The following is an 11,718-nucleotide window of genomic DNA, read 5'->3' on the forward strand; positions in this document are numbered from 1 at the left end:
CTGCCTGAGAGCCCTGCTTGTGTCCAAACTCAACTCAGTCAAGAAAAAGGTTGTGATTATGATTCCTGGGCAACGCGATTTAAAACAATCCTGGGCCAGCTTCTTTCCGGCCCTATTTATATCACATGACTCAAAAAGAAGAACAGGAGTACTTGTGGCACCTTAGAGACTAACAAATTTATTAGAGCATAAGCTTTCGTGGGCTACTGCCTACTTCTTCGGATGCAGCCCACTTCTTCGGATGCATCCGAAGAAGTGGGCTGTAGTCCACGAAAGCTTATGCTCTAATAAATTTGTTAGTCTCTAAGGTGCCACAAGTACTCCTGTTCTTCTTTTTGCGGATACAGACTAACACAGCTGCTACTCTGAAACCTATCACATGACTGTGTTCATTGCCACTCAGACCCCCCCCCAGGGTGCCCCGCCCCTTCATCCAACGCCCATTGAAATCAACGGGACTCTTGGCCTTTCACTCCGGAGGGCGGCCCCGGCCGCTGCCGACTCGCCTCTCAACCAGCAGGGGGCGCGTGCCCCGCAGCAGCCAAGGCATCACCTTGGCCGCAGCCGAGAGTCGGACCCGAAAGAGAACGCAAAGCCCCGCCCACTCTCCCCTCCCCCCTCAAGCCCAACCGTCCAACACCAAGCGCGCCCATTGGCTGCTCAGCCCGGCCTCGCTTAGGCTCTGCCCAATAGGCAGGAGGGAATCGGGATGGGCGCTGGGGAGGATCATGGCGGATCGGTTAACGCAGTTGCAGGACGCGGTGAACTCGGTGAGGTTGGAGCCGGGGCGGCTCAGATCGGGGTTAGGCCGAGTCGGCTCCCGCCGTGCTGCGCCGAACGCGCGTCGGTCCCTGCATCTCCGAGTCGTTCCCGTGCCCTGGGGGAGGGATTCTGGGCCCCGCGGGGGCGGGGTAACAAACCTGAGGCGTCTGCTCCCTCCCGGAGCGGGGATGACGGTGGAGTCGGTTTGGGCTTTTAAGCGTTCTCGGCTGGTCTCGCGCCCCCCTCCCCGTGTGAAGCTCCGCGGGGGCGCCCCACGCTGAGCTCGCGCCGCCCCGGGACTGGCCTCTCCCCGCCCGCGCGCCAGCACTGAGCTCGCTGCTGCCAGTGTGAGGACTGGCCAGAGCAGCCCGTTCCTGGGGCAGTGGCGTGGGGGGGCTTTTCCCCGTCCCGGGCTGCTGAGGGGGGGACGCTGCTTTTCCAGGGAGTCGCCCCTAGAGGAGCAGCCCTGCAAGCTCCTTAAGTCACTCTTTCGGCTCCCTCTTGAAATGGCTGGTTTGAGGCTGAACACTTTGTTAAAAAGGACTTGCCCGTGTGAGAATGAAGCCATGTGTCTACCCTACTCCAGCGAGCCTCTCTGCTAGGTGCTGGTGAGAGGACACTGCTCCCTCTCTATCTCTGATCGCAATAATCTTCCCACTTAATGTAACTGTCTGGGTAGCACTTATCCATGCGGCCAGGGGAATGGGAGAAAGCATTTTATCTCTGCAGCGGGCTGAGCTGCTAAAGGCCAGGATTTAGGAACCAAAATTTTGTCCTGGACTTGAGTATGCTAATGATAGCATCTTAATTAATCCCTGATCCTGCTAGTTGATCTGTGGGAGTGGACAGTTGCATTGTCATGGGGTCCTAGTGCAATCAGAGTCGTCCACTTGCACAGAGGGCAGGATTGGGATCTTCACTACAGACTTGGATTAACTATTTTCATTTATTGAAGTGCAATTCTATGTAATAGTGGTTGGGGCAAAAAGTTTAAACTGACTATCTTTAGTGTAAATACAGACTAAAATGATATTTCATCTTGCCTGTAGCTTGCAGATCAGTTTTGTAATGCCATTGGGGTATTGCAGCAGTGTGGCCCACCTGCCTCCTTCAGTAACATTCAGACAGCGATAAACAAAGACCAGCCAGCTAATCCTACAGAAGGTCAGTTTTATGTGTGTCCATTAACTAAACATGATTACTCTCTAGTAAAATAGTAGTGTCAGTTTAGAATTAAGTAACTTCAGGTTTAAGAAACTTTCTTCGGAAGTTGTAACAGTTGTTGTGATTGAGGCCAAGTTATGGATAATTGCACATTCTGTAGGGAAGTGAATTGATTGAGATGGGAAATATTTTTTGACAAAGCTAAGCACAGAAATGTGTGTGTCTCATGGTCCTTTTTTTATATAGATCTAATAATATAAAATGACTGATGTTTGTAAGGAACACTGTTATGAGGAGATTCTGAGTGTTCAGGAAACTTCTGTTTCTAAAAGCCAAACCAAGTATATACTAGTCTTGTGAAATTTTACATTTTTTTGAGTATAAAGCTAATCTGTCTGTCTGTCTATGTTTTTGCTTTTAATGTTTTTGGAATAATACCTTCTCTCTAATGTCTGCAATTATAAAAGTTAACATCCATATTAGTTTACAGATGGAAAAGAGTTTTTGGTACTTGTTTATAGATTAATTCTGGCCATTTTTCTAAAGATAAAGTATATGATCTAATATTATCATACTTCATATGAAAAAACAAAGCAAGCTGGGAAGAAAGCTCAGTCATATGGATATGTGATATTTAAAAATATTTATTTATATGCTCGGGATGGCCCTAATTTTTTGAATATTTTTAAATGTGTCTTTCTAGTTAAGACACATTATATGCCTAAATGACTCTTTAGTCCACTATATTTTACACATGTCTTGGATCAGATTAGGTCTGACCTCAGGAGTCTCAACTGAGGCTAGCACAGTGCACAAATGATGCTCTGTTGCAGTTCTGGAAAACTGTCAACCAGTCCTACAGTGGCCTATAAGGGCTTGCCATCTGATATTGGAGACAGCTGTGAGGAGCTAGTTAAAGGTGTAAAAAGCAGAGCTTTCGCTTGCTCCCTTTCTAGTGGCAGCTGGTCCAGTCCCAGGTACTGGTATCTGCTAAGTGATGATTCAGGAGCCCAAGTTTTTGTTTAAGGTTTAAAGGCATTAGATCATGTAAGATGACTTGATCTAACAGTCTTAAACTAGATGAGGCAAGTTGTATTTCAGCATATTGTAACTGTTCAAGTTAAAGTCCAGGTTCTAGACAAGCCACAGTTTTCTTGGCAGATCAGTCTCCCTGTAAGTTTATCTTCAGGTAGTGATATCTTTGAAAGCTTAAGTACAATCGGTAGAACTTTAATATTTCTATATCAAGGTGATATATGGTGATGGCACAGTACACATTTAAGTGAACATTGTCATTTTGAAATACAATCAAGTTTGAAAATATAGTTTACTACACCTCTCCCTGAGTTTTATAGTCTGTTTCCTATCTTAAAATTTTCTCTCTCTTGCAGCTGTGTGAGAGACCTATACAAACAGGGGAAATAGTGAATATGACTAAAAGTATGGCAAATGTACAAAGTAAGCCGAGGAAATACAGCTTTCTCTCAGTTTTTTAGCTATAATAACCTGGGGTTTTACATGTAACATGATTTAAAACATTTTCATTCAGAGTTGACTTTAAACTAGCAATATCCTTTTGAAAGTACACCACACATTTTCATGTTATTTAGATGTTAAATTAAAATCCTGTCACTAACAAAGTGATAACTAAGCTTTTCCAGGTGCATTGTACATTAATAAAGTAAAAGCGTTTTAAGTGTAAGTGGTAAAATTAATTGTCGTAGTTGTAAATATTAAGCAACCATATTAAGAATCCTTCTTCTTTTGATCTGTTACCAAGTTGGTGTAAACATTTCATAAATTTCACACTATAATCGCATTATCCTAATCTAATCCTTACTCTTTTTTAACTAGCACAATGGCCAAATTCAAGGAAAGGATTGAAAGATTAGAGCAGGGGTAGGCAACCCATGGCATGCGTGCCAAAGGGAGCACGTGAGCTGATTTTCAGTGGCACTCTCACTGCCCAGGTCCTGGCCACTGGTCGGGGGGGGCTCTGCATTTTAATTTATTTTTAAATGAAGCTTCTTAAACATTTTAAAAGCCTTATTTACTTTACATACAACTATAGTTTAGTTATATATTATAGACTTATAGAAAGAGACCTTCTAAAAACGTTAAAATGTATTACTGGCACACAAAACCTTAAATCAGAGTGAATACATGAAGACTTGGCACACCGCTTCTGAAATGTTGCTGACCCCTGGATTAGGGCATCTCAATGCTCCAGAATATGTAAAACATTGTAACTGGAATGTTTGATATGCTGCTAGAATGCAGTAATTGGTTTAAGAGCTGCCTTATTTTGTAAGGAGACTAATATTCCAATGCCATTGGTTAGATTGTTTAAGGTAGGATTTAGAATCCATCTTTGAACATTAACATGTACTAGATTTGTTTGAAATGAAAGATATTGCCACTGTCTTTAATACTGGAAAGAGTTTTTAAAGTTTTAGAATACATTGGAGTTAGAAATCAGTGCAAGTCTTCTGGAATTCGGAGTAAAATGCTAGGTCATTTGTTCCTTCAATGAGCACTAAGTTTATCATTGTTCTCCTCTGAAAAGGTAAACTAAATTGTAATAGATATTGTAATAGTCTGATCTGATTTTTTTTTTTAATAGAATATGCACAGTTGTTTGCAGCATTGATTGCACGAACTGCTAAGGATATTGATGTTTTAATAGATTCATTACCTAGTGAAGAATCAACAGCAGCTTTGCAGGTAAGAATATCACTAAAATCTAAAATACTTGAAACATACCAAAAAAATCTCCACCCTCTTAGTCCCTTCTGGATATCCCAGACCAAAGTAGTAGGTGGCGTAAAGGATATAATCTTAGCTCAGTTTAAAAAAAAAAAAAAAAAAAGTTTGAGGGAATATTTTGTCCACCACTCCCTCTCCCCAAGAAAAAAGTACCTGAAATGAACCACTTCATTTATTGGAAATATTACATAGCCTAACTTAAAACTTGAAGCAGGATGGGAAGGCTTAAATCTTGGAACTCTGAGCTATATTAAATTCATTTTTCTTTTCACAGGGCTCCTAAAGAAACTGCCCTCTCCATCACCATGTGAAACTACTTTTGAGAGCCATCTGGTTTTTTTTTTTCAGTTAATATTTAAACACACAACTGTTTTAATATACCTTTTGTTTTTCTCTTATTAAAAGAAACTGGCATGTTTTCTGGCTCTCAAAGCAGGTTTCATCCAGTCTCTCTTAGAGCATGTCACAAGCGAGTTTCACTTAAACGCTGTATCTGACATGGTCCTATTGTTTTGTGTCTAGACCACTCATTTTCTAAAGGACTTTTAGCATTTCTGAAATGTTACAGTTCTTTCCACTTCTTGGCTCCATAAGGAAACCTTCCTGCAGGTCAGCAGATCAAACTTGCTTCCCCAAACCTTTTTCTGCCCGAAGGGCCCGTGTGCATCCTGCTAGGGTCTCTCCAGCAATCAGTCCTACCTCTCAAAATAGTTTACTGCAATGCTCATCTCTTTCTACAAGTCTTGCTTGGTGGCCCTCCTTTCTTGCCCTTCCTAGCCCTAGCTTCTGGGTTTTTGTTTTTAGTTTTTAAATTACTTTGTGTAAATATGTGTACAAAGACAAGCCCTAATTCCCTATGCTACACTGAAGCAATTTTAAGACCGATGAGTAAACTTTGTATTTTCAGTTCTTGGAGATGAGTTGATAGCTGCAGATTACTAAAGAGATTAGACATATCTTAAACTGGAGAAGCATAAATAAGGCTTAATAAATACTGTTCAAATAGTTTCAGAATATTGAACAAAAGTACTATATTCTGCTAGATCTCTAGTTATAGTAGTATCTAAACATATTAGTTACATTAAAAACTCAGACCATGTAAGCATCAGTGTAATTTTACAGTCTATATAAATAAGATTAAAATCTATTCAGGTTATCTGCAGACATACCACTGATTATGATGTTGTCATGTTTCATAGCTGAGCCATATCTGACCCTAATAACACTTGTGTGGGAAAACCAAGGCACTAGAGCAGGGGTCCCCAACGTGGTGCCCACGGGCATCCATGTGCGCCTGCCTACTGGCTGCCGGACAAGCAGCTGCCGAAATGCTGCCGTGAAGCAGCAACGTCAGGAAGCGCTACCGCCAAAATGCCGCCGCTTCACGGGACCACTGAACTAGAGAAACTGGTTTTGATGACCCAGTAGACAGCATGCTTTCCTCTGAGCTGATATTGCACCAGTGCCTATGCCTGATTTTTAGTGGCCACTGCATTTCCATTTTCAAAAAAAGACCTTGACCAATGCTTGTGATAATTAAAGATTCCATGGCCCCTTTGTGCAAGGGTAGATGTTAGTCCTGGTCAAATTGTCCTCTGGTTACACTTCCAGTTGGATATGGCTTTTTGTTTATTCTTTACTTCCATTCTTAAATTGGTGTGTTGTCGCAAACAAATATCACAATCCACTCTTATGGGGCTATGTTATAGGGGTGGATGAAATTGGCTGAACGCTTATCTCAGTAAAACAGTGGAGGTTCTAAAGGTGCAATATATATATTTATTGACACTAATGCGCAACTTAAAATGTAGCTGGACTTGAAACCTAATTTCATGAATTTATCCTAAATGATGATGTTCGTCCTTCGAGTTCGAAGATGACATCACCGATTGGTATATTTATGTGAACATGTAAGTGGCTGATAGGTCAGTTTGAGCTTTGAACTGTCCGTAGCACGCCAGCAGCGTAAATCTCACAACAGTAGCATGTTCGCTGTTAATCAAGTAACCCTTAGCTGCATTTCTTGTTCAGTGTGCCACAGACAGTATGCTGAACATATAGATAGGGCTGCCACGTTTGTTCACCCAAGACATGACTTCGTTTCACTTTTCTGTTCAGATAGCTAGTTCATTACCACATCTTTAGTATAAATGCCCATATTTTAGCTACCGTCACATGTCATACGATTTACAGTTAAATTATTGAACAAATAGTTGGATTCTAATTCCCATTGTCCTCCACATGTATATGTCTAATGGCCCTCACTGCGGGCACTGGCTGTGCAGTTCCAAAGATGAGTTTGTTGGGGAATGTAGTACTTTGTAGTACAAAGTAATTAACACTGTGAGATCTGAAAGTCTTACAATTTACTCATTTCTTTTGAGTTGGGACAAAGATTCTGATTTTTGTTTGTTAAGAAAGCTGAAATTGAGTTAATCTAAAATTGGCAATCTGAGATACAAAAACATCTGTTTTTGTTGATGAATTTAATCTCCACGTAAGGAGTGCATTTTTAGATGGCAAACTTATAATAGGTAAATTATAGTCATGGACTCCAGCAGAGAATGACTGATGTAGGAGCTAAAGATGGGGCTCTTACTGTGTTTCATCACGGGCTTGGACAGCTCCTCCATCCATCCCTTTGAAGAAAACTCTGCCTTATGTGATGTTCAAGATCGCCTAACTTTTTTTTCTTTTGTATTTAAAGGCTGCTAGTCTGTATCGGTTAGAGGAGGAAAACCATGAAGCAGCTGCCCGTCTGGAAGAGGTTGTTTATCGTGGGGATATGCTACTAGAAAAGATACAGAGTGCCCTAGCAGATATTGCTCAATCACAGCTGAAGACCAGAAGTGGTACTCATAGCCAACCTGTTCCAGATTCATAGCAGCAGGGGGCAGCATTTTGCTGCAAAAGTGAACTTTTAGATTGTGAATAAAATCATATTTTTGAAAAAAGTTCTGTATTAAATACTTACAGTAAGTGAGCCATACTGTTGTGTAAATATTTTGAGTGAACTGATTATGGTAAAAGCATGTCACTTGTCGAACCCTTAAAGTCTTCTTATATAGCCTCAAGTTTGGTATGCAAAGCATTTATAAACTAAGAATTGGTGTTCGTGTTGCTGGCACTGCACATTTAATGCATTTCCTTTATTTCAAAATACTAATTTTTTTTTAAGTTTAGCTTCTCTTATGCATAGATGTGTATCTAATGGGCTGTCATCTTCACAATGTAAATTTGTATAGTCCTACTGGGGAATAAGGGAAAATTCTTTCTCAGCATATTTTTGGTAACCTCTCTCTCCTCTAAATCTTCAAGTTTAGGGGGTCTTATTTTATTGTGAGGCTTTTGCAGGAAATAGAGCTTCACTGTGCAGAGTTCTATGAGCAAAGTGCTGTGCATTCTGAAGTTGTTCCAGTGCTCACCTCCTGCATTGCTGTATATACTGTTTAATTACCATTTCTACTGTGACACTTTGGCATACTTATTACTTGACTGTATTTTATCTTCTTTGGCTGCAAGCTAGTATACAGATTTCTTGCCAGCTGCATCCTGTAAAATGGGACTTTGGAGCAGTAGTGATTCCTGATGGACTTCCTGGTTCCTTGCAGGCTGCTAGCAGGTCATATGGGATTGGCTGTACCCCTTTGCTTCCGGCTGCTTCTACATATGCTAGGTTTCTCATGACAAAGAGTGTGCCTGTAAAAGCAGATGCTCCTGAAGAGGAGCTGCTGGTGGTTGTTGCATCAGAGGAGTTGGAGGAGAAACAAAAGGTGTCCAGTAGGGATAGAAGCTTCCATTGCTGGCTAACTTCCTTTCTAATATTTCTCTTGTGTAAGCAGTTGCTGTAGCCACTCCTTGAACATTGTGTGAGTGTAAATATGAAAGGAGTAGTCCCTGAGCTATTCGAGTTCTTCTATACTGAAAAAAATTGTGCCCCTAATGGTGTGAATTAAAAACAGAAAAATTGTGCTCGATTCAAACAGTATAAGCTTTTAGGGATGTTTGGATCAATATTTGAACTTTGTGGCATAAGTACGGGAGTGTACACCCTTCTCCCTTAGCAATCTAAAAATTTTACTTTGGCTACTTTGTTGTTGAAGATAGACTGGATTCTCTTGGAGTCTGTGTGTGTGTGTATATAGTCTACTCGTTTTCCTGATTCAAATTGTTTATCTGTGTGTACCAGTCAAAATTTCCCTAATGTACGTGGAACTGTTATGCTTCTGTTGTGTTCAGCTGGTCTGAAACAATTTGAACTTGTTTTTTGGCAACCTACCAATGGCAATGGATGCAAGGAGCCATACACCCATTAAATGGTGCTGTAAAAGGAAGAGTGGAGCAGGTCATGGGCCACGCCTTGTACACTTACAACTGTAACAGTGTGCTGTTCTAAAGAGGACTTTCACAATATAATTAAATATGAAGTGGTAAGTACTGCTCGTTGTTGCTAAAATGGAAATGTAGGATTTAATTACACTTAAATGGCGAACTTCACCTGCTATTGTGAGACTCCTGCAATACCTAGATACAAGGAAGAAAGGAAACATGGTCTATTAATTCAAATAGAAGTGGGGCCCATGCTGTGGTCCTAGCTATGCCATAGGCTTCTTTTGTCTCTTGGTAAATCACTAGAGCTCAGTCTTTCACAAATATGTACTAATTTTAGGTGCTGACTCTGATGGCCTGATTCTTTTCTTTTTTAAAATAGATGTCAGACACCAACTGCAATTGAAGTCATGGGAGATGTGCTCAGCACATCTAAAAAAACATGCTCATGTCTCAAGTTCTGTGCCCTGAAAGTGAGGTACCAAAATTAATGAACACTTAACTTGGAGCTAGCCATCTATTTTCTCATCTGTAAAATGGAGAAAACTTCCCAATCTCACAGGAGTTTTGAGGTTTAATATATTGCTATAGGAGTTCAATAGAGATGGATTAAATGGCATGGTAGCCCAAATCTTGAATTCACACTCTCAAATGGATTCCCTAATTACATTTTAACATCTGTGTAGTTGCACAGTGGCTCTAAGATCTGTGTTGTCAGCTATTTACTTGCCAGAAGTAAACCCAAGCTCAATATTTCTTAGCCATTCAGAAGTTCTCTCTGCATGGTTACATCATCCTTGGATACTTCAGTTTTGTGCTCTTTGTGTTTCAATATTTCCTTGTTTAAAACATTGCCTTAGTGTAGTATTTTCTTCATGCTTGCTGCTTACTCTAGTATATTAATGTGCCAGCCACCTTTATATTAAAGTGCGTACTGGTTTCAACAGCTATTTCTGTTCTGCATGTGAAGAACTTTAACTCTTATGCTGGTGGAACGTAGGGCATGCACACATTTTGTGTGTCCCCTTGATGTCTAGTTCAACATTTCTACTAAAATGTCAACATTTGCTTATTGACAATATAATAAAAATAAAACAAAGCAAGGAAATTGGTTAAATGCTTCTTTTTTTCTTTTTAAAGAGGGTGATTGTTTTTCAGTTACAACCTCTAAAACACACTTCCATCTGTTACTCAGCATTGGTGGGTCACATACTGATGTGCATGAGTCCCACAATGCAAACTTTCACCTGCACTTTATAACCTAACAGCTCAACCTACACCCCCTGGCTTCTGTTGTCCGGTCTGAGTCATAGGCAGATCTGCAGCACAGAATGGGGGAAATAAGGATGATTTATATAACAAGTAGTAATATGTTATGGCAGTGCTTTCATAGACAGCATTTGTTTCAGTACTAATGGAAAGTGGATTAAAACTAGTATTCCCAAATTTACTGGTTATGTTCAGGACAAGGTAGAGCTTGAAAGCATGGAACTGCTTGCATAAAAGGGGAGGGCCTGAGGCTGTGCAGTGCATTCCCGCCCCCTTCCCGCCCCCCCAAAACCAATACATAAGTGTGTAAGGAGTAATTTAGCTCATAACTGGGGGTTGGGGGGGAGAGAAGTGACAGCACTAATGATCCTTGAGATTTGTCATGGCCTCAGTTGGGTAGTAGAGATAAAGGAAAGCTGTTGGTGCAGCTCAGCAGCACCTTGGGGGGAAGAAATGAAGCAGTGGAAGCCATCTGGAAGTTGAGGGTGACTGCCTACATATGTAATGTGTATCTCACCATGCTATCTAGGAATAGTAAAAGGGTCTATGAATTGCACTTTAAGTCTTATTGAGCCTTTAAGGATGGAGGTTGTATATCTTCATCTTTAGGCTACCATAATGAGGTGCGTTTGAAAATTAGGAGTCTTCCTTTGTCTTTAGCTGCCTTATTCTGATGTTTATGAGGACATCTTGCAACCACATGTTTGGACCACCTCAATATTAGCTGTGCTGAGGCTTAGTGGTAAACTAAGCTACACTTCAAAGATGCCCCTCCTCCCCCCCAAAATCCCAAAAATGAAATCTTAAAAAAACTAAGGAGTTCGGGTCTCTTTGGCTTATGGTTTCTGAGACTACAGTTTAGATCTGCTTCATTATCTGTGTCTGCTCCTCACAAGGTCTTGAGAGAAGGCAATTTATTCTAGCTGAGATCTTCATTAACTCCACCAAATGGCTCAGAATCTGCTCAAAAACATAATAGGACACAGCAAATATTAGAAAAATCTGAAATCTCTTTTGGTCCCTAGCAAACAGAACTCATTTTTTCCACAGAAGCCAGAATAAATGGAGACATGCTGTTATGGAAAGGAAAAAAAAATGGTGAGCAAGAGGTGAAATAGCTTTGAATATTGGGCTCGACAAGTAATACTTCCCAGGGAACAAATTGTGCTTTGAGGAAAGATGGCCCAGCACTTAATGGAAGATTCCAGTGAATAATAATTTAAATCACTTCAACTGAGCAAGAGAATCCACAGCACCCATTAGCAAAGATTGCAATCAGTTGAATAAAAAATGGCTGCTTGAAATCTCAGATTCTTTACTATAAACATCTATGCTAGGAGGACAGGAACTCCTCACAGTGCCCATTCAGTTTCAGCAAAATAAGCTACCAGACTAGAGTGGGGTGAATTCAGAAAGAAAAGTACTTTC

General features: G+C 40.8%; 1 protein-coding gene across 1 annotated transcript; it reads left to right on the plus strand.

The window, feature by feature from the left end:
- Positions 1 to 611: 611 nt before the first annotated feature.
- MED21 (mediator complex subunit 21) lies at positions 612 to 10,129 on the plus strand. The gene is made up of 4 exons (XM_005296662.5): positions 612 to 770; positions 1,812 to 1,926; positions 4,550 to 4,650; positions 7,400 to 10,129. The coding sequence occupies exons 1-4, from the start codon at positions 729 to 731 to the stop codon at positions 7,574 to 7,576; spliced, it is 435 nt and encodes a 144-aa protein (XP_005296719.1). The 5' UTR covers positions 612 to 728; the 3' UTR covers positions 7,577 to 10,129.
- The last annotated feature ends 1,589 nt before the right edge of the window (positions 10,130 to 11,718 follow it).

This window comes from Chrysemys picta, chromosome 1 (assembly GCF_011386835.1).
Source record: "Chrysemys picta bellii isolate R12L10 chromosome 1, ASM1138683v2, whole genome shotgun sequence".
Taxonomy (NCBI): Eukaryota; Metazoa; Chordata; order Testudines; family Emydidae; genus Chrysemys; species Chrysemys picta.

Coding starts and splice junctions, on each gene's coding strand:
- MED21 (XM_005296662.5), top strand. CDS start 729: ATGGCGGATCGGTTAACGCAGTTGCAGGACGCGGTGAACTCG. Junction 771..1,811: donor TGCAGGACGCGGTGAACTCG/GTGAGGTTGGAG, acceptor TCTTGCCTGTAG/CTTGCAGATCAGTTTTGTAA. Junction 1,927..4,549: donor GCCAGCTAATCCTACAGAAG/GTCAGTTTTATG, acceptor TTTTTTTAATAG/AATATGCACAGTTGTTTGCA.